The 25,669-nt window shown below is 44.8% G+C and overlaps 1 protein-coding gene across 1 annotated transcript; it reads right to left on the bottom strand.

Moving 5' to 3' along the window:
* Positions 1 to 1,153: 1,153 nt before the first annotated feature.
* Positions 1,154 to 25,517, bottom strand: PUM3 (pumilio RNA binding family member 3). The gene is made up of 17 exons (XM_033173316.1): positions 25,424 to 25,517; positions 23,831 to 24,013; positions 21,653 to 21,788; positions 20,375 to 20,450; positions 19,948 to 20,041; positions 19,801 to 19,867; positions 18,538 to 18,712; positions 15,683 to 15,786; positions 15,017 to 15,095; positions 14,340 to 14,438; positions 12,660 to 12,713; positions 11,892 to 11,972; positions 10,341 to 10,483; positions 9,012 to 9,234; positions 7,623 to 7,710; positions 5,959 to 6,049; positions 1,154 to 1,450 (listed from the first exon to the last, which is right to left on the bottom strand). The coding sequence occupies exons 1-17, from the start codon at positions 25,500 to 25,502 to the stop codon at positions 1,315 to 1,317; spliced, it is 1,908 nt and encodes a 635-aa protein (XP_033029207.1). The 5' UTR covers positions 25,503 to 25,517; the 3' UTR covers positions 1,154 to 1,314.
* Between the last annotated feature and the right edge of the window lie 152 nt (positions 25,518 to 25,669).

The following is a 25,669-nucleotide window of genomic DNA, read 5'->3' as shown; positions in this document are numbered from 1 at the left end:
AGAGTGGTGTGTTGCCCCCTATACATTAGTCCTTACTGGAGCATGGCACGCCCAAAGCTGTCAGCCAAATTGCAGAGAAAACGTCAAACAGGTTTTTAGCCTTACCATTCAAGTTCAACACCAATCCACATACCTTCAAATTCAAGAAAGCAAATACTTTATTCCATCAAAGAACTCCCATAATAACAGTTATTCCACCAAACTCATCTTTTTAGAAATCTAGCAGCTGTGTTCAGCATTGTTTAAAAAGGCGTTTCCATAGGAACAGCATGTTTTTCTTCTGCTGAGATTGGAGAGGAGTTTTTGGCAGGAGTGAAGAGGGCCTTGAAACACGAACCACCTGCAAGCCTAGAGGAAGCCTATTCACTGAGTGCAAATGTCATGCGCCTTGATTATCTGGGCAATCACCAGCTCATCATGTCCTTCCTTGGCCCTCCAAGTAAATGATCAAGTCGGAACCTAACTCGGGTTTCAGACTCTGAGTGTATTGTAAGCTAACGCAAACCAGTAAAGAGAAGGCGATGCAGAAGCAGCAGAGAGGTGCTCAGAAGTGTGCAGTATTTATCCCGAAGGGTATTGTTGGAACTGAACCAAGCCAATAACTACTACAAAACAGGTTTTCTTAATTTTTCCTGAGCTTGGAAGGGATTTGAGGATTTCGCTGTGCACCACTAGACCCTCCCACTAAAGAGCATTCCCGTCCGTCTCACACCTTTGGCCTCTTGGCTAAAGTGGGGGCTCCTTTCCCCTGAAATTGAGAAGGAAAACACACAGCAGCCATGGCACCAGTGGCAGAGGCAGCGGAGTGGAAGGACTCGGAAGCAGGCAACCTATGAAAAAGAGGAACTTGGAGGCAGAAGGGGAATTTGCAATGCAGATCTGCAAGCATTAGAGGAAAGGTTGGCAGTAAAAAGGAGGAAAGCCAAACAGGGGGCTGGAACTATGGGAGACCAAAGGTGGGGAGAAGCCGTCCAAAAGGGAGCGAGAGAGAGGGGAAAGCAGTTGCTGCCTGGAGCTGAAGATGGACAAGGAGACTAAAATGATGAAAGAAGGCACATGGTAAGAGTTTTCAGCTGCCCGGCTATACAAAGAGACAATTAAACCAGGGACAATTAAACTGATGCCAAAGAAGAGAAAAAAAGGCAGCCAAACATTCTGAAAAAGCCTAAGTGTTTATTGACACATTGTGTGTTGTGTTGCTTTTTTTAAAAAAGGTTAACTCATCTTTGCCCCAAAAACCTGCCCTTGAGATGTCTTAAAAGGAGGATTCGCTTCCACAAACGGAAAAGATGTCCACTTCATAACTTCTTTAGGTTATGACAATAATTTCTCCAGCAGTGCCTTTCCTGCTGCTGTGCCATCTTTAGTCCTTTTTTTAAGCTTTGGAATAATACTTTTTAGTCCAGCTTTTACTTCTGTTGCCACTTCCTGATCGGAGCTCTGAAGGAGGCTATGAACAAAAAGAAAAAATCAAAAATCAAAATTACAATCAGAACGAAATGTGACAAGCAGAAAGAGAAATCAATGCTTGGCAGTCCATCTGCTTTGTCAAAGCATCCATTGGGATAATTGCCTAATAGCAAATAGCAGCAGTTTATTTTCTTAAATTCTGAAGCATTTAATTTAGACGTCGGCCATCTCAACACGGGCTAACATGCACACAGGAAAGTGAGCAGCCAAAGAATTTACAAAATATAAATCATTGCTCTTCAAAACTGCAAAAAAGGAAAAAAAGCTTCTAAGTAACTTACTTTTAATTCATCAATGAAAATGGTTTTAAGGAGAAAATGTTTGCACTGACAGTAGTATTAATAATAGGGATAAAACTCAGCTGCAAACCAAGATCCAGGCACAGTTCCAGGGAAAACCACACAGACCAGTTTGGAGAACTTTCTCTGTATCCCAGTTATCAAGTGGCAGCCTCACATTTGACAAAGGAGCCCTGTGCCTCCATCGGAAGTTGGAGTGGCAGATTCATTTCGAACTGCACTGTTATTTTTATCATAACCTTCTGATTAAATGAGCACATTCCCCCCCCCCCGCCTTGCAGTTTTTTTTTAGATACATAATAAGGATTATGTTGCCAAACCAAACAGAATGGGAGAAGAATTAATGTGGCTTGTGCGGTGATTAAAAATCTGTTTCTCAATGTGACCTAAAGCAGTTCCGCCTTATCCAAAAAGCACAGCGTTGCTAGTTTGAAGCGGTACACTGCAGAGTTTGCATGCCTTTCATGTAGTGGTACATTAGAGATCCTGCTTTGCCCTGGCCTGAGCGGAAGAGCTCCTTCCATTTGTGGAACTGACTCCAAGCTAGCCGAGGACCTCCAAGCTGGAAGAAGGGCGGCAGGAAGCAAGGTGACAGTCCGCTCCTCAAGGTCCCCTTGCAGATCAGTGCCCCGCCTCCCTTTCTCTTCCAGATTGCCCCCTAACCCTCCCAGGGGAAGCAGGAATTGTAAGCACCGTGAGCCTAAAGACCTGCCTCTAGTTTCACCTGATCCACTATTTGGGATCTTTTGGGGGGCATTTGGGAGTGGATGAAAAAACCTGCTACTCAGCGGAAGCATTTCTGAATTCAACATTGGCATGCATGTCAGGCCACGATCCCGATAAATTCCCACAACAGTTTTGCACCCTGGTAACAAACACAGGCAATAACCAGGTGCAGCAGCCCCAGAGAGAAGGTGGAAATGTGCCCCGCCAGCACAGATATTGCAGCAGTTATCCCCCCCCCCCCCGCCATTGCCCCTTCTAGAGATGAACCATCTCTTGCTAAGCAGGGGCAATGGGCACACCCAGGACGCCTAGGGCCTCTTGGGGATTGCCATTAATCTTAGGGAATGGGAAGCCAAAGATGCAGGAAGCCAGCTGGTGAAGTGAGCAGAGAGACAAGTTCACATTCCCTTTTTGTGCCCCGGTGTCACCTCAAAGGAGAGACTGGCCTCTCTTCCGGAGGGCAGCATGGGCGGGCTGAATCTGTACCAGGAGCCCACAGGAATCAAGCTCATGCTTCGAACCCTGTCATCACTTCAGGATACTGCCCAAAGCCATGCTGCCCTGCAGATCCTGCAATGAATTATGGGCTGTGCCTCTGGCCTGTGTTTCTCACCAACAGGCTCTACACACCACTCTGCCCCCCCCCCGGTGGCAGCAATACGGGGAGCAGCCTGGGGGTGGGGATGATGACAAAGGGGAGAGATACTTTTTCCCCTTCAACCCCCTCCCTGCTGCCCCCCCTGCCAGTGGCGGGGGTGTCAAGAGGAGTGCAGCTGCTGCTCTGGAAAGGCAAGGAAAGAGGCTGTACTTTTAAATGCTGCCTTTTCTCACTGCTTCCCAGAGGAGCAGTGGCAGAAATTTCCTCCAGCAGCAGCAACAGGGTCGTGGCAGCAAAGAAACACAAAATGGTTCCTGCATTTCAGGGGGTTGGACTAGATGGCCCTTGGGGTCCCTTCCACAACTCTACGATTCTAGGGTTCTATGGTCGCAGAGGAACTGGCCTGGCCTGGCCTGCCTTGGGACCCACCGGCTCATCAGATGTCAAGCTGCAGTTCACGCGCTGTACTGCAGCATAACCATCTTGTAATTTTATTATCTACTAACTAATGCATATGCGCGCACACACACACACACACACACACACACACACAGGTCCATTGGAAAACTAATATGACTTTCAGAAAAGCTGCTGCTCAGTCAATAGTAGACCCTGCTAAGCTGCATCAGAATTCCACTGAAAGCAAGGAAGAGAGACTAGAAATCTAAAAATGGAAAAGGAAACATTTGAGATGTAGCTGAACACCAAGGAAAACAGAAGACTGGCCAAATATCTTATGTGAATCAAAAACCAGGAGGACCCCTCATTTAAAGCCCACTTGAAGAGGGCTGCACGACAATAGGAAGATACACATTCTAAGCAAAGTTCAGCCTTTTTTAGCAGAGCAACTGAGCCATTTCCATTCTATACCAGCCTTTCCCACATCTCTGCAGAAGAAGAAAACTTCGCTGTAAAGGTTGAAAGAGCTCTTCCCAAATCTTTATGCAACATCTGCATGTGGGATTAGAGATTTCAAAGGAATTAAGTGTGCTTGTCAAATGCAAGGGATCTGTTCCAAAGTGTCATGCAAAAATCCCTATAGATCTACATTAGAAAGCCAGCAGCTGAGTGTTAAACCTCCACATTAATATAATAAACCTATCGGCAGATGCTTGATTTAAGCCTGCTGCATTTGTAGTGACCCGGAGAGTCAGGGACGTTATTTTACTTTGTGTCAGAAGAAGCACTAAAAAGGGGGGTGGGGAATGATGAGCTGGGATACTGGAAAGTGAGGACTTATGCCGAAAGGGCCAGATCCGTTGACAGATGTCAGAGGAGCTGGTCACTTGAGGGCTTCAGTTCAACTGTCCCTCCAGCAGCACCTTTGCTGATTTGTGCCATTTCAGTTTGCTTTTACCAGCCGACCCCTTAGACCTGAAGGCATCTATCTGCTTTGGGAAAGAGGGGGCACGTTGACAGAGGGAGCAATTAAGGGGCCTGCTTGAGTACAGGGGCAGGAGGATGTGGCATTGAGTTCCCCTTCTATTCCTCCGTTTCTGTGATGCACGGAACGCGTCCTCCAATCGGCACACGGTGCCATAGTGATCAACAACAGGAGCTGGGCTGCCAAATTAAGGCTAGGCAGAAATTAAGACCCAACTTGGAAACATCTTTGGCGGATCTGCTGTGAAAGGGAATTTCTGCACACAAAAGCAGCGGCTCATTAGCGCAAGTCATTTATGTGCCACCAATTATGGTTAAGACACCTTTGTGAGCGAGGGGGGGGGGGCTGTAAATACTTCCGTTTAACTGGGCTGTCAAATGCAGTGCCTAAAACAAGCCAAGCGGCCCCTTTCGAGCTGCTTGTTTCAGGTGTGAGCCAACGATGGAAAGGGAACGGTTCAAAAAGGGCTGCAGCGCCGCTCTGGGCGACACTGCAGTACATTTCCGAGCACAATTCAAAGTGTTGGTGCTGACCTTGAAAGCCCTAAACGGCCTCGGTCCTGGACACCTGAAGGAGCGTCTCCACCCCCATCGTCCAGCCTGGACACTGAGGTCCAGTGCCAAGGGCCTTCTCGGTGGTGGCACCTGCCCTGTGGAACGCCCTCCCAGCAGATGTCAAGGGAATAAGCAGCTATTTTACTTTTAAAAGACAACTGAAGGCGGCCTTGTTTAGGGAAGTTTTTAATGCTTGATGCTGTATTGCTTTTAATATTTGGTTGAAAGCTGCCCAGAGTGGATGGGAAACCCAGCCAGATGGGCGGGGTATAAATAAATTATTATTATATTATTATTATTATTATTATTATTATTATTTACTCAAGGGTGCCCACCTGCTTGCACAATGAGAATCTATTTCTGCAGCAGGATTTCACCCCCCCCCCCAAGCCCTCAGTGCAGACTTTGAGATGCACACAGCAGAGAAGGAGGAGCCCCATTGCTCCCGCTCATGGTCTCAGTCAATGCTGGCTAAATTATACGCGTTGAAGGGGCAACCTTTATGGTGTGGACTCACTGAGGTAGATGGAATTACCATACAAATGGCAAACACTGGTTGCTCCTGAATGTAAACGCTTGTTGCTTTCTAAAAATAAACCAAACAATGCCTTGAAACACGAGATGTCGCAATAGGACGAGGTATTAGAAACCCATGGGAAGTCCTTCAAAAGCAATTCCAGATTAAGAGTACTGCACAGAAGGGATTTCCTGGCACTTTTTGTCAGGCTAGCAAAAAGCAAGGAGAAAGATTTGGCTTTCAAGGCAGTGATGCTTACCTAGTCAAGCAAAGGGTACAAACAGAACAGCAGCATAAGGCACCTATGACTGTGGCACATAAGAAAGAAGAAAGTAACAGGGAAGATGTTTTGTTGCCTAAAGCACATGCAGCCTTTTACTGCTAGTTCAGTCATTAAATGCAGTACATACCGACACAGAATAATTGCACCACGATTGACGTTTGCCCAGGTCTTCAGAAGATCAATGCCCACGTGCTCTATGAGTATTTTTGCAAAACATTCTGTTAAAAATAAAGACCAGGTTAGACACCACACAAACCCATTTAAATTTTTTCGTAAAGGGGTTTTAACACTTGTAAATTGTATATTCACAGACCGCCTCAGAACAATTGATTATTCAATACATTTGTAATAAAAGGTAAAGGGACGCCTGACCATTAGGTCCAGTTGCGGACAACTCTGGGGTTGTGGCGCTCATCTCGCTCCACAGGCCGAGGGAGCCGGCATACAGCTTCCGGGTCATGTGGCCAGCATGACTAAGCCGCTTCTGGCAAACCAGAGCAGCACACGGAAACGCCATTTACCTTCCCGCCAGAGCGGTAACTATTTATCTACTTGCACTTTTTTGGTGTGCTTTTGAACTGCTAGGTTGGCAGGAGCAGGGACCGAGCAATGGGAGCTCACCCCATCGCGGGGATTCGAACTGCCAACCTACTGATCGGCAAGCCCTAGACTCAGTGGTTTAGACCACAGCGCCACCCGCGTCCCTTACATTTGTAATAGTCAGGCCTTAATTTTTGAGCAATGCTAAGAAATAATCGAGACTGTAACAGCAGAATCCTCTATCTCAATTTAATGGACAGGATAGTAAGAACTATTTCAGATGCGGACACAGCTTAAAATACCCACACAGTTCTTTGCATAGAAAGCACCTGCCATGCTGATGGATGCTTTAGTCAAGATTCCTGCATTGCAGGGGGCTGGACGAGATGACCACTGGGGTTCCTTCCAACTCTGTTATTTTGCAAAGTAAGGAAAATGTCCAGAAACTTCAGTTGGTTTAACAAGGGGCTTTGCAAGCAGATAAGGATTGAGTGGTACCGGTTGGTGGGGACACAAAACAACCCCCACCCTAGTACAAATTCACAGGCTCAAATGGGAAAGCGTATTATCAAGATCAAATCAACTGCAGCTATAGGTGACAGAGATTATACTCTGCATGGTGGCAGTTTATTTGTTTAGAACCCATTTGCCTGGAGTTGGCCCCACAATCCCCCCCCCCCCCCACAGCAGCAGTGCCTGAACTCACCTGGCACTGCAAGTGCAACAACCAAACCCTTGGATCGCACTAGCAGAGAACACTTGGCAATCTCTCTATTAGCTGCACAAACCTTCCTACGGCTCCTGTTGGCAACGTCCCTTCCATATCCAGTCCCCAACTTCCACAGAAGAAGTACACAAGATGCCCAATTAATGGAACAATTAATGGATGCAATCCTCTAAGCACATTCCTGGGAGCAAGGGCCACAGAACTCAGAGGGCCTTTCTTCGGAGCAGGTATATAGGGTTGCACTGCCACCAACATGACAGCTGTTTGGCACACTAAGTGTGAAGGAGAGCTCCTTCCAAGCTGTGCTGCTTTTAAGCTTGCATGAAGCAAAGTCTATAAAATCTCCTGGACGCTTTCAGGGCGGAAGCATGCATTTTAAACACCTCAAGCAAAGCGATTCAAGGTTAAGAGTTGGTGCAGACGAACCTTTGCATCCCCTCCCACGTTGTCCCTTATGCATTTAGACAGACCTAATAGGTCTGTGACGAGTGAATCCACTGTCTTTTGCAGAATTACTAGCATACCTTCCTGGCCGCTCTCCTTCATTTTCTTGTCTTGCTCAACCAGCCACTTCAGAACCAGGTGACCTGCTGGATGCTCTGCAATATGAAGCTTTGAAAATAACAGGAAGAGTCAAGTCCCTGCAGTGCTTTTACTTCCTTCGCTGTATCACAATCAGTGCCTTTCGAAATGCCAGGAATCAGATCAAGGCTCAGGCATATTTAGAAATGCTGCCTACAAACAAACTCTGTTTTCTCCCCATGACTAAGTGGTACATTAAGTAATCAGGGGTGGCCAAGTGGAAAGCCATTCAGAACGTTTAAATAAGTTCAGAGGCCTGGCTGTTTGTTTAGACATTAAGCACTGGAGTTTCTACTAAATTTAAGCTACCCGTCATCTTACTTTCACTTCAGTAACTATCTTTCCTGCCTCTTCATTTCTTAAGCAATTTTAGTGCTGCAGAATTAAAGATTTTAGGTGGTTAAAATACGCGAAAGTTTTATCTGCCAAGTGCGTACAATGACATTACAAGCAGATATACCAATACAAAATTAAAGATATTGGGTATAAATTAGTCATACCTCATGTTGCGTTTGCTGCAGGTTGTGAACGGCACGGGTTACGAATGCGCCGAACCCGGAAGTAATGGAACGGATTACTTCTGGGTTTGGTGGGTCACGCATGCGCAGACGCGTCAAATGACGTCACTCGCATGGGCAGACGTGACGAATTGCGACCCGTGCGTGCACAGAAGCGGCGCTGCGGGTTGTGGACTGCTCAGGATGTGAACAGATCCCGTTCGCATCTAGAGGTACCACTGTATATGCAATGCCCTCAGCCCAAAGTATCTTGCTTCTTTTCTCCAAATGCGTTCCTAAAATGCCAGTGTGCATTGAGGCTGTAGGAAAGTACCATTTAGGCAAGAGACAAAATATGCCACATGCTGAAATTATGGAAATAAATTGTATATTTGGCATAGTATAGTCAGTGGTTCACACAGCTATAAAACCACAAAAGTAGCCTACTTACTCTAAGCTATAACATTACAAGAGAGAAAGAGGACGTTCTGTTGCCTGTACAAAGCCTGCTGCCCAAGTGGAGCTGCAGTTCTGGACACAGCCCAACAATTTGCTCCTTATCATTTAAAAATGATCCAAAAATTGTGCTTTAAAAAAATCTCATTATCTACTTATCATTCCTTCAGCATGAAAGAATTATTATGCAGTTCCTTCCAGTTGGATCCCAGGATCCTGCGTGAAAATTGAAGCCCTTCCCTGTAGTCCAGTGCTTGAATCAGGATAAACTGGTTTATCCCAATCTGATAGCCAAACTGCAGCAGATCCCAGGGAGCCCCCCCCCCTCGAGACAACAATTCGTAACTCTACAGCTCGCTCCTTTCCAGGCACGGTTACCTCCCCATCTTTGCCCCCTGGAACCATCTCTCTTGCCGCTAGGCCAGCAATGGACTTCATAGCTGGCTGGACGTCGCCAACGGCAGCCTTGAAGATCCCCATCACCACAATGAACGTTGCCTTGTCCATCACCATTTCTTCCACATGTTCGTTCAGGTACTTTAATAAGGCAGGAGAAACAGCTTCCAGAAGTTCACGACGGCGAACATCTACATCTTTTTTACTGTTGGAATAAAAAGCAGCTACTGCCGGAATGTGGTTTGGTACAACAAAACCCAGGCACTCCAAACTGTCCAATTTAAAATCCAAACATAGCCCTCTTGCTTTGTCCCTGGAAGGCACTAAATATAATCAGCATAAATGGAAAATTGGCTACGCTTTTACACCTCAATTCAGAATGCCACAGAAGCATTGGTGATTATACACATGGCAACATTGCGATGAGAGGGAGCTGCTCAACAAGCACAAAATAATCATGATCATGCAGAACTGCTCTTCTTTACATCGTAGCCGCGAGGAATGAGAGGTGCATGCCAACATGATTCCTTCCACCCCTTGAGAAATGGCTGGGTCTGAGGATTAACCTTCAGGAAATCATCCAAACAGCCCTGGGTAGTCCTGTCCCCATTAATAGCAGACCCTGACCCACCTGCCACTGAGGAGGGCAAGCCTGGCTGCATCTGCACAGAGAGGCCCCTTTCTGAGAACCAGCACTGCTTGGAAGGGGGGGGGGGATGCTACACATGGGGCAGAGGCCAGTGCCGTAATTGCAAGGGACGGAGAAATAGGCTGCCACATGCACACAGTTCATGGTGGCTGCACATGTGGCGCTCATAGAGAGAAACCAGTTATGGCTCCCTTATTCACAGATGGTGTATTTCAGGAGGGGGCCTTCCACCTGTTGTTGGGGGGGGGATTCATTCAAAGTGTTTTGGTGGTAGGGGGTGCGCATACTGTGACAACGAGGGCAGCTTCCTTTTTTGAGCCTGGAGTATTTCTAGGCATATTTATTATGTTTAAATCATGGGTTAGCTACTCGGTAAGATGTAGCAGGATAAACGTGTGTTCAAAGCAAGACATTTCCACCTGGGTGCAGCCAGCCACTGCCACCCCCTGGGAGCAGATGCAAATGTACACAAGCAGTGGGAACACACGGTGATCATCTCACAGCTTTCCTCTCCAGCCTCCACTCTTGTTAACAGAAATGCCATTGGGAAAGCTCTGTTCCACTAGTTTCCTTTCGTTCAAATAACTGCTTCTCTGTACAACTGGCAGACAATGTTAAATTTGGACGTCTACAAAACTGTGGAAATGGCATTTTCTGCTTACCTATGAGCATTTCCATCACCCTGTTCCAGGATTTTGATTATTGCTGGTGAGAAATACGCAGTATCCCTGGGACTTAACAGGTACAAGAGGACTTTCCTTCCATATTTGTTATTTACAATGCTGGTTAAGGAATCGCTAATTTCCTAAAAGGAGAGGAAAAGCATTGTTAGTGGAAGGTTGTTTTCAACAAACCATTTCATTTTTAGTTACTTGGCGAGGGATCACAATCTTGGCTGCTTTCATACACGCAACACACCCATCCCAAACACAGACAAAAACGGACTTAGCCATGTGCACTAGACTGACAGTAGCCATCCCTTCCACCCCCTTCCCTTGTATTGCTAAGTAATTCTTCTCTTTTTATTAAGGCCTGCTTAGAAAGGGGAGGGTGTATTAAAAAAACACCTTACAGCATATCTGCAGGTACAGTTAGCATCAACCTTTTAGATGTGGATTAATGGCAAAATTATTTTGAGGAGTCCAGCTTTGTTCGTCAACACTTACTTTATTCTCAAGTTAGAGGAAAGGTGTTCATCCCATGTGCAAAGTCTAACAAGTCATCTATTTTAACTTTTTCTATGAACACGTTCCTCCAAGGCTCCAGCATGTGATTGCTGCCTGACTTCAAGCAGACTTGCAGCAAGCGCCAGGGCTCTCTATTTTGCACAGAAGCCTGAGGCAGCTGAAGTCCAGGCTCCTTGACATCGCCTGAAGATGGATGAGTTAACTTCATCTAACACGGGTGGCAACGCTCCATTTATTAGACAGAGAGGTGAAGATAGTTTGGGAAATAGTGATGAAATGCTGCAAAAGACGTTCATGTTCCTTATTTTAATGAAGTAGCTGTCAGTGGATTCATGCAGCGTTACCACCTTCTATGAACAATGTGGAGACCTCTTTGGGTGCATTTTGCAGTTATAAACTGGCCTAAGAATTCAATGCACAGGAGAACTAGATTCTACATAACAAAATCAAGGTCTGCATGGAATGCTATGGCTTAGCACAAACAAGCAGGCTCCTGGAGAATCACAGCTTTGCTCCTCCTGCCTTGCGGGGGTTGGATAGATGATCCCTGGGATGCTTCAAACCCTACAGTTCTGTGATTCTACGTAGGGGAGGGGAACAGAAGAAGCAAGGTGCTTAAACACCCTGTTTTTGGCTGGGAGTATATTTATAGAGAATGCACTACACTGGACCTTGAAATTTACCATATAGTCTGAAACGGTGCAAGCTGAAGTATCATCTATTTTGATACTGAAGAGCAGTATTGTCTATGCATAATTACTCCCTAGGTAGCCAAGTGATTCAGCGTAACTTGAGAGTTTCCAGCACACATACCATCTCAAATCAAAGCAGTGAGTAAATGGAGCAGGCCATGGAATTCTTAGCAACAGCAAAACCACAATGAAGTTGGTTTTGTCTTACAAGAAAATAAACTTGAAATGTTTGAAAACCAGACCTAAAAACACTTGAGCATTTCCAGTGTAATTTACACCTTGTTACTAAGTGAAACGGGAAATCTTGAAAATTTCAGGAAGTTAGACTACTTACAGATATAGTTAGCTGTTTCACAAGCTTAGTGTCATCAATGCAGTCAAATGCCGCCAGCAAAACTAAGTGTGAGAATTCGCCCTGAAATAGGAACCAGAAAGAAAGAACATCGTAAGACATAGAAGCCCAATTAACCAAGCAGCTGGTCCAACAAGTTCATTTGCTAAAGATCAGCAATGACTATTCATCTCACACAATAACAAGTTCCATCATACTAATTCTTATGCGCAATTACTGGGAATCAAGCCTCACTTAACTCTGAGAGACTTACATCTGAGTAAATGTGCTTAAGGTTTCATTTGTGGGGAATGCTGTATTAACAAAACAAAAAACCCAGTCCTGTCATCATCCCTCAGTTGTTTCTGTGTAAAGCAGAGCCATTTCAAATGAAGAAGTATCCCACAGAATAAAGTCTTATTTCACATCAAGCTCAATAGAACACAAATCTGTTTTAGTCATGCCAAAAGTCACAAACACAAGTTTTCAACAGAAGTGAATGTGTATCTCAGCTGCAGAAAAATCCTGCTTCTATCTTTGCTATGAAATTCACTTTTCTGTCTATGTTCAAATCACTTCTTTAAAGTCATCTATATTCATGTTTCATACATAAGCTTGAACACTTGAGAATAAAACTTCTCAATCCATGCGGTTCCAATTGAAAATAATTCAATTTTTTAAAGCTGCACTCCTAAGACACACTTGCTTCTGAGTAAATATGCACAGGATTCTGCTGCTCAAAATTATGAACACACCTTTAAAAATACTCACATTAGCTATTTTTTCAACGTAAGTCTTCATGGTTTTCATAATGACTTTTCTGTCCTGACAAGAGAAATGAAGGAAAAGCAATAAAATAGTGTGTCAGGCCAACAAGCTTTAAAATGAACGCAGAGCTGCTGCATGAAGTCGGGTTTCTGACTTCAGAATGCGCAACATTCCAGCAAATATACACATCAGGAGGAGGCAAAAGAGTCCTTGAGAAGCTAGAGCAGGCTCCCTCAAACTCGGCCCTCCAGATGCTTTTGGCCTACAACTCCCATGATCCCTAGCTAGCAGGACCAGTGGTCAGGGATGATGGGAATTGTAGTCTCAAAACGTCTGGAGGGCTGAGTTTGAGGAAGCCTGAGCTACAGATCCTTTTGAACCCCACTTCTATATGAAGGATGGAAAGCCGCCCTGCAGATGACTGTTAAAGCAAAGCTTGCTGCAGACGCTCCCTGGAATGATCCCACTTAGATCCATTTAAGCCTACTGTGTCCATCAGGGTTCTGTGAGGAAGTACGTCATGCAATATCCAATTTCTCCCCCCCCCCCGCCCTCCCGATTCTGCTCTCTATTAACTGCCCCCCTTTCTCCATATTTCTCTTTAATCTCATCTCTGCTCCTGCCTCCTCCTCACTTCAATCTGTTTTTGCTGTTTATCGTCTCTTTACCTCCCCGTGTCCAGTTCAACTACAACATGCAATCTCTTCTCAGCAGGTCAAGGCAGCATGCCTGGCTGGATGAGACATGCAGGAAAAAGACTGGCACCACGGCCATGTGGCACCCCCTGAACCCAGAGAGAGGAGGAGCACTGCAGACACAGAGGCAGACCTTCGGCCATCTCTCCTCTCATCGCTGATGGGCTTGGACACCTTCAGATGTTCCACAAAGAGGCATTTAAACTCTCTATGGGATGCGAAATAAGCAAGCAGGGTGCTGCAACCAGACTGCAAGTCTTCGGTATTTTGGGAAAGCCCTGGCAGAGATCCTGACAGCTCTTCAGCTTTCGTACAAGACTCAGCTTTAAGCATTTACATAATGAAGGCACAGCTCTCTCTCTGAAGTTTGAATTTTCAGCATGCTTGCCAAGGCACCGTGATAAGGACTGTCATTCCATTTGAGGTGCAAGGCTAGTCATAAAGCCTCCTTAGTACCTTTCAGATACTAATTCTAACGAAAGGGTTGGGCATTTCCATTCTTCTTCTTCTTCTTATTTTATTTTACAATATTACATTTTACATATAAATTTGTTTTTGAACAATGTTTTGTCATGTATTCTTCCACACATTCCCATTCTTTCCTTAATTTCTGATTTGATTGGAATCTAATAGCTGCTGTCATTTTTGCCAAATCCATAAATTCACAAAGCTTGTTTTGCCAGTCTGCTAATGAGAGAACCTTGTCCCCCTTCCAATTTTTATCTATATGTAATCTAGCAGCAGCTGTAGCATACAGAAATACTTTTTTCTTGTCATTAGGGATGTCTTTTGCCACGCTTCTGGCCTTTTCACAAATGAAGTTGGGCATTTCCATTCTTTTACGTGTCACAATCACATTTGCCAAAGTCAGACACAGCTAAGTAGCGAGGGGGAAAAGGCTCCCCAGTGAAACTTTTCAGAAAGGCCTCACCAATTCTCACGCCAATTCGCACTTGATCTGCACGGACCAGCGACTCTGCATACAAACCTTCGGGGTCCCATGCCACAGGCAATGCATGGCAACTCTGGCTCCATCGTGCGTGTGCGCCAAGTAGATTACAGATTCTCTGATTGATTCAATCATTTCCTAGACAAAGCCAGATTTAAGGAGATGGCTTTAATGAATTTAACACAAATCAACTACCAGAATATGAATGGCATTATACCGATCAGCTCTGTGGGCCTGCGGTATCTTTCCTTACAACCAGGAATGGAAAGTATTTCAAATTCTCAGAACCAGAGTAACACAAGAGCAACTAAAGAGGAGAAGCCCGAGGCCACTGGCATGACAAAGAACCATGTGCTTTGGTCACAATCGTCACAGGGCTACCAGCATTTAATAAGGAAGAATGTCTAACTTCACATATGCAAATGCAGCTGGAAAGAAACCAAGAGTTGAGCACCCTGATTCAGCCCTGTCCTGCTTCAAGTCATGATGCCTGGCAAGTTGTGCCAGGAAGTGGGAAGGGTGCGCATCCCATCAAGACCATGCGGATACTCTGAAGTGCCTCCGTTATGCTTCAGATTCCTAATCCGGCAAGCGGAGGAGGCACAGGATCTGCTAAGAGGCACAGATCTGCAGAGTAGATGTGCCTGGCATGCAACTGTACTGTTTATTCATTAACATGAAACCAGATCAAAACCCACAGCTGTGCCAACACTTACCGATCTCTGTTTTGGGGTGGCATGGGTAAAGAAGTCCAAAAAGACTTTATGCACCAACGAATGCTTTATCACGGCCTCCCTGTGAGATGAAACAGGGGGGAAACAAACAGAGGTCTGTACTTACATAATACTATGACAGGGAGCTGCATGTGCCAGAGGATTGTAACAGGAGTTATCCAGAGCAGGCTAGTTGTCAAGCCAGAGAACCAATCTGTGCACAGGACCTGGCTGCGTTCCTGTGCGTCTCCTTGGTTCTCTCTCAGGCAGGGAGTTCGTGGCTCTCCAGATGTTGGCAGACCACAATTCGCACCCGCCCCAACCCCCATGGTCAATGGTCAGAGATAATGGGAGTTGGAGCCCACCAACCTCTGGGTGGTCCCCGTTTCCCCACTCCTGCTTTAAAGAGAGAGACCCAAAAGGCAAGGAGTAGCACTGGGGGCTTGTTTTGTTTTTGAAGAGCCTTTGATGTTCCCACAAACGAAGGGCCACATTAAATAAGTCATCTTGGAAAGATCTGCTGGGCTTTCAACAGCTTAAGTCTTTACATTCAAAATGGAACCGTTTCAAAGTTATCTCAAGAGACGTTAAAAGGGATGAGAACACACTTTTAAGAGAAGCACTCCGCAGTTGGCTGCGATACGCCTCATGCTAACTTGTTGCCCTTACTTTTGCGCCATTGGAGTCAGGATCTGTTTCATTTCATCCAGAATGGCCTCCCGCTTCTCAGGCTGAGCCTTCAACACTTCCTCCAAAGTTGGGTGTTCTGATGACTGAAATTAAGAAAAGCCGCTACGCTGAATTCTAATGACATTAAAAAGCCAAAGCACAATGAAGAAACTTCCTTTTAAAGCAAGTCTGCCATCAGATCTTGACACTGTGACCTCATTAGACTCAGTTGAGAGGCTCTGTACATACACAGGATCTCTGATAAACCACTGGCTTCCCTGTGACAGATGGTCCAGCTGCCACGTCATACTTAACGATTTAAGAGGGAACTGAAGTCTCCAGAAAGATCTAGGCAAAATCCATTTTGTACCTAGTGACCAGTGAAGGAAGTTTTGTGAACAGCTTGAACTGCACTCCGTTTCCAAGGATACATTTGAGAGAGTTTATCTTGCAGCCTGTGCTGAAGCAACCATCTGGTCTTATTGACATACTAGAGGTCCTGATGAGACATATTGACCCCAAGATCTTTGTGTAGGCTGGAAAGCAAGCAAGGGAGTTTAAAAATAGGCAACTAAAGGGTGAAACACACAGGTGTCAAATGCTCTGCCTGCCTGTTTTAATACTGTAATTGAGACAAAAAGAAGGAATGCACTAATTCATTATATTTGTATATTCATCCAGCCTTACCTTTGACCTTTCTGATCCACCCAGTTTTACTTACACAGAGAATACTTTTTTATAATGAAAGGGCTGCAAATAAGGGAGAACTGCCCCGTTATTATTTCATTCAAGTGCACTCTGCAAAGGTCCATCCTAACTGAATACAACCTTTATTGCTCTGAAGGAATAGAATAGAAATAGAAATACTATATTTTCACTGTACCACATGCTTACAGTGAGATTAAATCTGAGTCACTCTTGCCCAGGCTTCCTCAACCTCTGCCCTCCAGACATTTTGAGACTACAATTCCCATCATCCTTGACCACTGGTCCTGCTAGTTAGGGATCATGGGAGTTGTAGGCCAAAAACATCTGGAGGGCCGAGGTTGAGGAAGCCTGCTCTTGCCTTATTGTGGCCTCTCAGTTCCAGCATAAAGTTGGTCTAACCTATGACATCCCAAATCACAGCAATGCAGGGGATGGCTTCCTACTCACATATCCCCAACAGAAAAAGGGCAGCTGTGCCTGAAATTACACTGCTAGAGAATCCAGCAGTTGCACCTGAGTGCCCATCAGCACCACGAATCAGGTGGTGAAGGAATCTTGACTTCTCTGCAAGCAAGGTAAGGCTCACAGTGCAATTTGCAAGAGGGTCCTATTAAAAAGGCTGAAGCAGCTTCTATTCATGCATAGCTTTTAAAAGGGTTAAAACAGCAGGTATAACTGCTTCTTACATTCACTTTGATGGCAGTTTCTAATTAGTGTGCAAAATGGAACTCCTGTTAATTGGTCTCTCATTAAAGATAACCACGTGTGATCTGTGAGTCTTTAAGAGAACATGATGCAGCACATAATGAAAGAAGAATTCAAGTAATAGCATATTAGTATTCATGGTTTCAAAGCTTTTAAAAGAACTTCATTAAGCTTAATTTTTTTATAGGAATTAGAATGGCTCCATCCAGATTCTCAAACATGAAAATTCCTAATAAATCCACTCCCTTTCAAATGTAAGCTAATGATTACTTTTTAAATCCTTAAAAATGGCAATGGGGGACATGGAACTAAACTGAAGTCAAAGGTCAAATGTTGTATAGCAAATTCAACTGTAAGACTTCTTTATATTGTACCTGAATAATCAATAATTGCAAACCAAACAACTTAAACAATGCTCTCCAGAGATCTCTAAATTCTGCAGGAATCAAATACCTATTTTTGTCTATAAAGCCTTTTGCATTCAGAGTTTCACACCAGACAAATTAAAACATGGTAGCATGTCTTTCAAGTTGGCCTCTGTCATTTAAGCAACTTCTCTTAATAAAGTCAACCCCCAGAGAAGGGACCAAGTAAACATGTGTTCAGATGCCAATACATTTTTGAAACAGCTGGCTTAGATGTATGCATCAGGTTGCTCTGTATCCCAGTTTTAATGTTCATATGGTTTTTCACTGCAAACTTTACGACGATCTCCGCCAGCAATTCCTAGACCAGCTCTGTATCCCTAGAAGGAGACCAGAGCGGGAAGTCTTACGTTTCCTACTAACAGGGACTGACCAGGAGCTTACCAAATTGGTAGCTCAATACCTACATTTGCTCTTTTCTCGTCGTAATATTCTGCAGTCGTCTGAGTTATCAGGAGTCCCAGAGACGTGATCGTGGACAGTGGAGTCTTGTCTCTTTTCTCTTTTAACATAGTTTGTGCCACTGTGAAAGTATTAATCCGGTTCTGTTTTGTATGTATGTTTGTTTGTTTGATGCCAATAAAAGGTTGATGATGAGTTTTAATGAAGCTACCCAGATATTAACTAGAATCATGGGAACGGCAGGTTTGCTTATCAACAGAATTCCTAGTTTTCATAGTGGCAAAGTCAGTACTCTCAAGCCCACCTCTTCATGGTGTAGATCAAACAGATATCCTTTAGCCCCAAGTATGCTCTGCTCTGCTCTAGTGAAGGACCTCAGAGGTAGGAAGGAAATTGGGGGGGGGGGGTGAGACACAAACAGCACTGTACAGGGCACAGATGCAGAGGGGCCCACCTTCAGAGCTCCAGCTCTGGAAATAAAACAGCAGTATTTCCTTTCCTGTTGTCCACCCTTCCTTTTCTCTCCCATGGCACACTGTATCTAAAATCTGAAAACAATACTGTGGGGAAGATGCAAAAAAGGTTTGTGGAGAGGAAGCTGCCTGGATACACCACCTTGTAGACCTGGAATGTGTTCCCATACAGCTCCTCAGTCAACATGTTCCTCTGCTCCAAAATGGCTTTGTCATTGTAGGCGTACTCCACCACAGCCGACGCTTCAGCATGGCGCAGCATCTTCCTGACCTCGCCTTTAAAGCTTTTGATTATCTCCGCAATTTGTGGCTTCGTTCTGTTTCAGGAATAAACAAGGATTGTGGCTCAGCATATCGGAAAAGAAAAGCGGAGCAGAGACTTGGAGCAATCACTTATTAAACACAGCTGATTTTTAATTCTTTTTCAATGGTGGGGAGAGAAGAGAGTCTCTGATCCAAACTTTGATGCCACTAGCAAGGGGACTGAGCTGTCAGAAAGAGCGGCAACTTGTGCCACCTTCCTCTTCCTTTGGGGACCCTGTGGAGCAGTGCTGGGAACTGCAGGGGGAGGGACGAAGCAGCAACCGTTGCCTTCCCTTCCTGCGACAGCCGGGTCCCTCTGCTGGATCAGAAGCCATTCCATTCATGGAAGGCAGCCGGGATCCAGCCCACGTTTTATCTTACTGTGTGCGAGTGCCTTATGTGTATTAATATACATAGTTACGTAGAAGAGAGAGACACCAGCATCTTGGCTCTGCTTAGTAGCCAACCATAGTTTTATGTTGCTTGGTACAAATCCTGCTCCTCTCCAGGGCTTCCTGGCACTTGTACTGTACCAAACTTCAGGGAGAAGCAGAGTCTCATGCACTGAGCTAAGTTTTAGAGGGAAAACAGCAAGTGCGAGAGGAGGCCTGCAGAGCCGGAATAAGTCTACGGAAACCTTACCAAAGCAGCTGCCTACAAATGACATGGCATGACTTTTCAACATACAATGGTGCTATGAGCTGCTTTAGAGTCACATATCTAAGTCATATCAACCAAATCGGCATTTTTCAGACTTGGGACAGACATCAGTAGTATCCAGAGACTTGGAAGGGACAAAACCAATTTCCTTGTCTTTTGGAGCTAGGGGACTTTAGACACAGAATCATTCTCCAGACCAGTGCCATGATCTCAGTGGGATCCCCATAGCGAAGGAGTGGCTTTCAATGACATTCCCTTCACATCACGTTCTGCCCAAGCCTGCTTCATCTTTTTGACAACAGGGTGACACAAAAGAGTAAGCTGAGCAAGGATTTGAAGCCAAGCGCCGCAGTCCAGCTGCCTCCTTCTCTCCTTTAGACCCTGTTCTCTGGCTTGACTTCCCTCAGAAGTGGAGAGAAGCATAGAAAAAGGAAAAACCTACCCATAGGCAAGAAGCTTCTTCACAACATTTCTGGAATACTTGGCTTTGCTTAGTTCGGCGAAACTATCTGTGGGATGAGAAACCACCATAAGAAGCTGTAAACACAAAGAGCTCTGAAGGCAAGCCTTTTGCTTCTAGAAACTGTACCTTTCAGTTCTTCAAATACTTCTTGCCTTTGCTCTGCGTTGCCAAACTGAATGTAGCACTGGATGACACGGGTCGAATCGTGAGCAAACGACATCTGTGGAGATAAATGGTTCCCTTGAGATGAATCATCCCCCCTAAGTCATTTAGGCAGCATTGCATTTCAACAGATTTATATATCTTCAGGGTTGGCTTTAACAAAATTCCTAAAAGTTGTCTGCAGCTAACTGGCAGGTGATGCAACAGGTAGATGAACTCTTAGGATGACCCTTGAGCCTGGGAACAGACATTCTACTCCCCACACACACCAGCCCCCATCACATGGAGGGGCAGCAGAACCGGACAGGCCCTTCCCCCATCATTACAAAACGCCAACAACAGTCCAGCCATTTGAGAGTCATGTTTCACTGTATTCTGCTATCCTTCTTACATTTTTTATTTTCCCACGAAGCATCTCTTGGAGTTCACTCAACATCTTCTCCCGCTTCTCCTTCTCACATTTTTTCCTACAAAAACAAGAAAATATTAAGATAATGCATCAATTATTATTATTTTTCTTGATGACTGAATAATCTTGTACTTTAAAAAGTTAATTGGCATCTAATGTTGGAAGACTAACATGTTAAAGTGCTGTCCAAAAGCAACTGAAAGCAGCGTAACAAATTACAGTATTTGCTTCCTGTCCGTTCCAAAGCTCATCTCCTTACTACAATCAAAAACTTTTTCTTTGGGGGGCGGGGAATGCCTCCACACAAATAAGGCAGGTAAGAAGTTTGGTACCCAACTTTATTAAGGACACAGTGCTGTATACCTTCCACTGGGAAGTCTAATTACAAGAAAAGGGCGCCCACTCTTTTAGTGAAACACAGCATAGATTCAAAGAGTTGTAGAGTTGGAAGGGACCCCAAGGGTCATCCAGTCCAACCCCCCCCGCACCACATGACTAGATCCATGGCTCTTTGGTAGCAGAGTGGAGTGCAGCATGATCAGTGCAATGGATGGCTGAGGGGGGAGAGGAGAGCTCTCACAAGCACCGAGTAAAACAGATTAGGTGAAGAGATTGCCACTTGCCCAAGGCTATTTAGTGAGTTAAGACTGAGCAGAGATTTGACACCACACTTTTAAAGCAAAACCACTTTAAACAGTCATGGCTTCGGCCAATGAATTCTGGGAGCTGTAGCTTTTTTAAGGGTGCTGAGTGTTGCCACAAGACCCTTATTCTCCTCTCCCAGAGTTACAATTCCCAGGGTTCTCTGGGAAGAGGGACGGCTTGTCAAACCACTCTGAGAACTACAGCTCCCAGATAAGCTTGGTGGGAGCCATGTCTATTTAAAGAGGCATCATAGCACTGCAAATGCAAGGTGTGGAGGTGGCCTGGGCTTCTACACTCAAGCCAAACACTTAACAGCAGGTGACAAACACTGCAGGGTGCTCAACTCGCAGGTAGCCGCTTTGTCCAAAGTTTATTTTGTAATATGTAATCCTATACCCATGCTTTAATGAAGAACACACATTAATCTGGATATAAATGAACCTAAAACACTGATGTACAACCTCAGTTTTATAATCCACAGACAACTGCAGCAATAAACCGTGTCTGAGTGTGCATTAAACTGAAGTCTAAGGCAGGACAAACGTTTTTCCTTTGTGAGAAGAAAAAACAAGTGCAGTGTTAAGTTCAGGGAAATGCAGCGCAAGTTGTTCTTACTGCCTCAAAGATTCCCAAATCTGCTTTCCCTTAAGCACCACATCATAGTTGGCTTTGTCATTCAGCTGTCGGCTCTGCTTCAGCTCCTTCTTCTTCTTCTTGATGTCGTCCCATTTAGGCTTCTTAGGCGCCGAGCCTGATAACAAAAAAGTATTCATTTTGTAGCACACTTTAAGGATGCATCAAACGCCACACAAGTTAATTAACAGATAGTGCCAACTGTTGGGTGCATACTGCTCTGCTCCTGGGATCTTCTCTGACAGCAATACTTCCCTAATCAATTTCTGTCAGCTGTGCCTCTGTTTAAAATGTCAGTCTGGGGGAAAGAACCAGCTTTTTAAAACTGTTACGGCTTATTCTGAAACAGCAGCTCGTTCATTTCCATGATACCAAGTTGAACCATGGATACATATAGCCCAGTAGAGTAGACTCAGACAAAAGCTCTCCAGTGACTCTCCACCTTTCCTTAATCTCCAAATGCCAAAAAATTGAACTAGCATCCTTTTCCATACAAAACACCTGCTCTTTATCATGGAGCTCTGACCCATTTTTATCCTGATATTACAGGTGTGGGTTTTGCCCAAGGCAAGCTCAGAAAACTCAAGACGTAACTGAAATCTGAACTTCAGGCTCCTAACTCATACTCATGACCATCCATCCTTGCTACATTCACATTGGCAAGCATGCTGCCGTCAACCTTGGAGCCGAAATCGTGACTGGCTGGGTATTATTCCAGGAGTTGTGTGGCTATTGCTGCACCTTTCCACACTCCCATGTTAGGAGAAAAGCTTGGGGTGGTTTGGCTGCTGTGACGTTGAGGCACAAAGAAGATACAAGCCAAGCAGCAGCCAAACTGTCTAGTTCCCTGCAAGAAAGCCAAACGGGGCCTGTCCTCACCCCCCTGTCCCCATGGCCAAGCTAGGAGGGGGTGGGACCTACCTGTCAGTGTTAGAAACTCAGATATAGAAACAGTGTTAAAAACTCAAATGGCTCCCTGTTTAGTTTAGTTGCCATTTCAGGGCAAGACGGCTCTAAAGTCTTATTTTTCAAAGGATGGACTGACTGTGATTGATTCTCAGTTAAGCAGCTGTCTAGTTCAGAAAACAACCTTGAGCTGGGTTAAGAGCTTGGAGAACCAAAAGAACAAAAGTCACGTGATCCAGGGACAGTCCACATATATATCAGCCTATTCCGACATCTTTTTCATAATGCTGACTTCTCCTTTTCAGGCGGCACAGAAAAAGCGGTTTGAGTTCTGAAATTCCTTCTGATTGTGCAGATAACATAACTGGTAGAATTCTACAGGATGTGTTGTTAGTGTGTGAAAACAGGTGAGATCTAATGATCCCCACATGGTGGAGGTGTCAGGCACCATCCTGGTGCCCAGGCATCTTCACTTGGTTGCAAGTGGACAATAGCCAGGTGCAAAATGCGCCTGGCTAATTTGAACACTGGGAGGGACCTACGAACCACAACTTTTGACTTCACTACCAAGGCCAGCATAGCACTGCTTCAAACTACTGTCTCAGCTCTAAATGCAAGTTTTGTGCAGATATGAATCTACAGCATGCAGGCTGGTCACAATTCATACATTCTTTAAAAGAAAACATTCATCATTAAGTTACAGGTGGGTAGCCGTGTTGGTCTGCCATAGTCGAAACAAAATAGAAAATTCTTTCCAGTAGCACCTTAGAGACCAACTGAGTTTGTTCTTGGTATGAGCTTTCGTGTGCATGCACACTTCTTCAGATACACTGAAACTCTTTCTATTTTGATTCATCATTAAGATGTGAACTACTTATAACTCATCATCTGTATAGGTGCCCGGGTGGATTGGAACACTTAAATTTTTAAAAAATCACGCAATACAAAGTGATAAAACCATAAACAACTAAAGCTGCTTAGTAAGCTAAACCAACTAGATAAAATACTCAAAAGCCTGGGCAAATAGACAGATCTTGAGCTGGCACCAAATAATATATATATATATCTATTTTGGCAACTTCTATGGGGATGGCATTCCACAAACAGGGCCATGGGCAGAGAAGGCCCTGTCACATCATCAATAGATTGTGGACAGTAGACACCTTCAAATATCTTAAAAGTAGCACATTCACTGAGACATTTATCTTTCTTTAATCAATATATCTTTAAAAAAAACGCAAGTATTATTCTCACCTCCTTCTTTATCATCTTGAAGTTTGCGCTTCCTGGTAAATTTTTCTGATGGTTGTTTACTCTTGAATTGTTTCACTCCAGTTTTACCAGGCTTTTTGTTTCCTCTCTCAAATTTCTTACGTTTAAATTTAGGCTTGCCATCTTCATCACCTTTTCTACTTAGTTTTGTTGGAGGACCGGCATCTATTTTAAGTTTTCAAAAGAGGTAATTTCACAGAATCAACAACAGACCAGTTGGTATTCAATATGTGTTATATTCTTCCAAGTCCAACTTTGCTATTTCAATTCAGGGAGGTTAAATGGAAGAGCAAAAGGCAACATGGGACAAAAACCTTAAGATGGAAAACACATAATGTATATTTTGTAAAAAAATAATAATAATTAAAAAAATACTTTTTTGGTAGAAAACGCTTTATTATTAGATTAATTTTTATCTAATCACCCTACCATTTGGTGAACTTACATACAGTACATAGCATACAGCTAATATGACATAATTTTTTTCCTAGCGGATGTATTTTGAGTTACCCTTTATCCCTACTGTTGGTGTGCTTAAGGCAGAATTATATGCTAAAGTACAGGGAAGTGTTATGGGCAACTTCACATCAAAAAGTCTTCCACTTTGTTTGTAACAGTGATGTTAAAACAGTTATATGAAATGTGTGGTTTGTCACTTCCTAGGGGAGAAAACTGTACTGATTCTATACATTCATACCTTAATTTAATAAATAAAAAGTGCCTACATGATTTTTTTTTAAAAAAACAGCCTTCCATTTTCCTGTGAGAACAAATTCAAATTCCGACTAAACAGCAATGTGTAATCATCATTAGAAACGTAGAATACATAACAGGATACATTAGAATTTGGATCAAGTGGACATACTGCCATGCTGAGGAAAAAAACAGCAACCAAAAATGCTGTCACTACTTCTGCTAAGGTGAAGAAAGGATTTTTTAAAAAAATCAGAGGGACTACAAATTAAGGCGTTCGATTATTATTATTATTATTAATTGAATAGGGGTGCTGTGGATTAAACCACAGAGCCTAGGGCTTGCTGATCAGAAGGTCGACGGTTCGAATCCCCACGACAGGGTGAGCTCCCGTTGCTCGGTCCCTGCTCCTGCCCACCTAGCAGTTCGAAAGCACACACAAAAGTGCAAGTAGATAAATAGGTACCGCTCCAGCGGGAAGGTAAATGGCATTTCCGTGCGCTGCTCTGGTTCGCCAGAAGCGGCTTAGTTATGCTGGCCACATGATCCAAGCTGGCTCCCTCCGCCAGTAAAGCGAGATGAGCGCTGCAACCCCAGAGTCGTCTGCGACCGGACCTAATGGCCGGGGGTCCCTTTACCGCCCAATACCCAGAGGTGTCAGGGCAGTTCACAGAATTATTTCTGTATGTGTTGGTGCACAAAGCAATTAAAAAAAAATTCTCTGCCAAATCTCCGCCAGCGACCTCCAACTCCCAGCAAGAATTACTCTCTTCCCCAGACACGGGCGATGCGAGGGGGGGGGGTCCCCATAAAACACACCCACGCCCCCCCCAACCCCTCCCGCGACCTTTGGCCTTCGCCCTCGTTCCCGCCCCGCCTCACCCTCCAGCTGCTTCTTCCCGGGGCCTCTTCCTCCTCCTCCTCCGCCGGCGGGCCCCCTCCTTCGGCGCTTGGCTTCCATGGGACTCCCCTCGGCGACCGCGGCCCCCGAACCCTCCGCTCCTCGGGAAACTCGCTTCCTCGCTCAGCCGCACGTGCCGCCCGCCCGGCCAAGTCTCCGCCGGCAGCACTTCCGCTCTATCTCCCCCCCCCCCGCCGCTCATTCCGGCGGAAGTTCTCTCCCATTGG

The sequence above is a fragment of the Lacerta agilis genome, chromosome 16 (genome assembly GCF_009819535.1).
Source record: "Lacerta agilis isolate rLacAgi1 chromosome 16, rLacAgi1.pri, whole genome shotgun sequence".
NCBI classification, from domain to species: Eukaryota; Metazoa; Chordata; class Lepidosauria; order Squamata; family Lacertidae; genus Lacerta; species Lacerta agilis.
The sequence above is the reverse complement of the archived record's forward strand: the minus strand, read 5'-3'. Positions and strand labels throughout refer to the sequence as shown.

Excerpts from the sequence above, each read along its gene's own strand:
- PUM3 (XM_033173316.1), bottom strand. The coding sequence starts at position 25,502 with ATGGAAGCCAAGCGCCGAAGGAGGGGGCCCGCCGGCGGAGGAGGAGGA. Across the intron at positions 20,042-20,374 it reads TTCGTGGGAAAATAAAAAAT|ATGTCGTTTGCTCACGATTC; the intron begins GTAAGAAGGATA and ends TTATCTCCACAG. Across the intron at positions 6,050-7,622 it reads GAAGGAGAGCGGCCAGGAAG|AATGTTTTGCAAAAATACTC; the intron begins GTATGCTAGTAA and ends TATTTTTAACAG.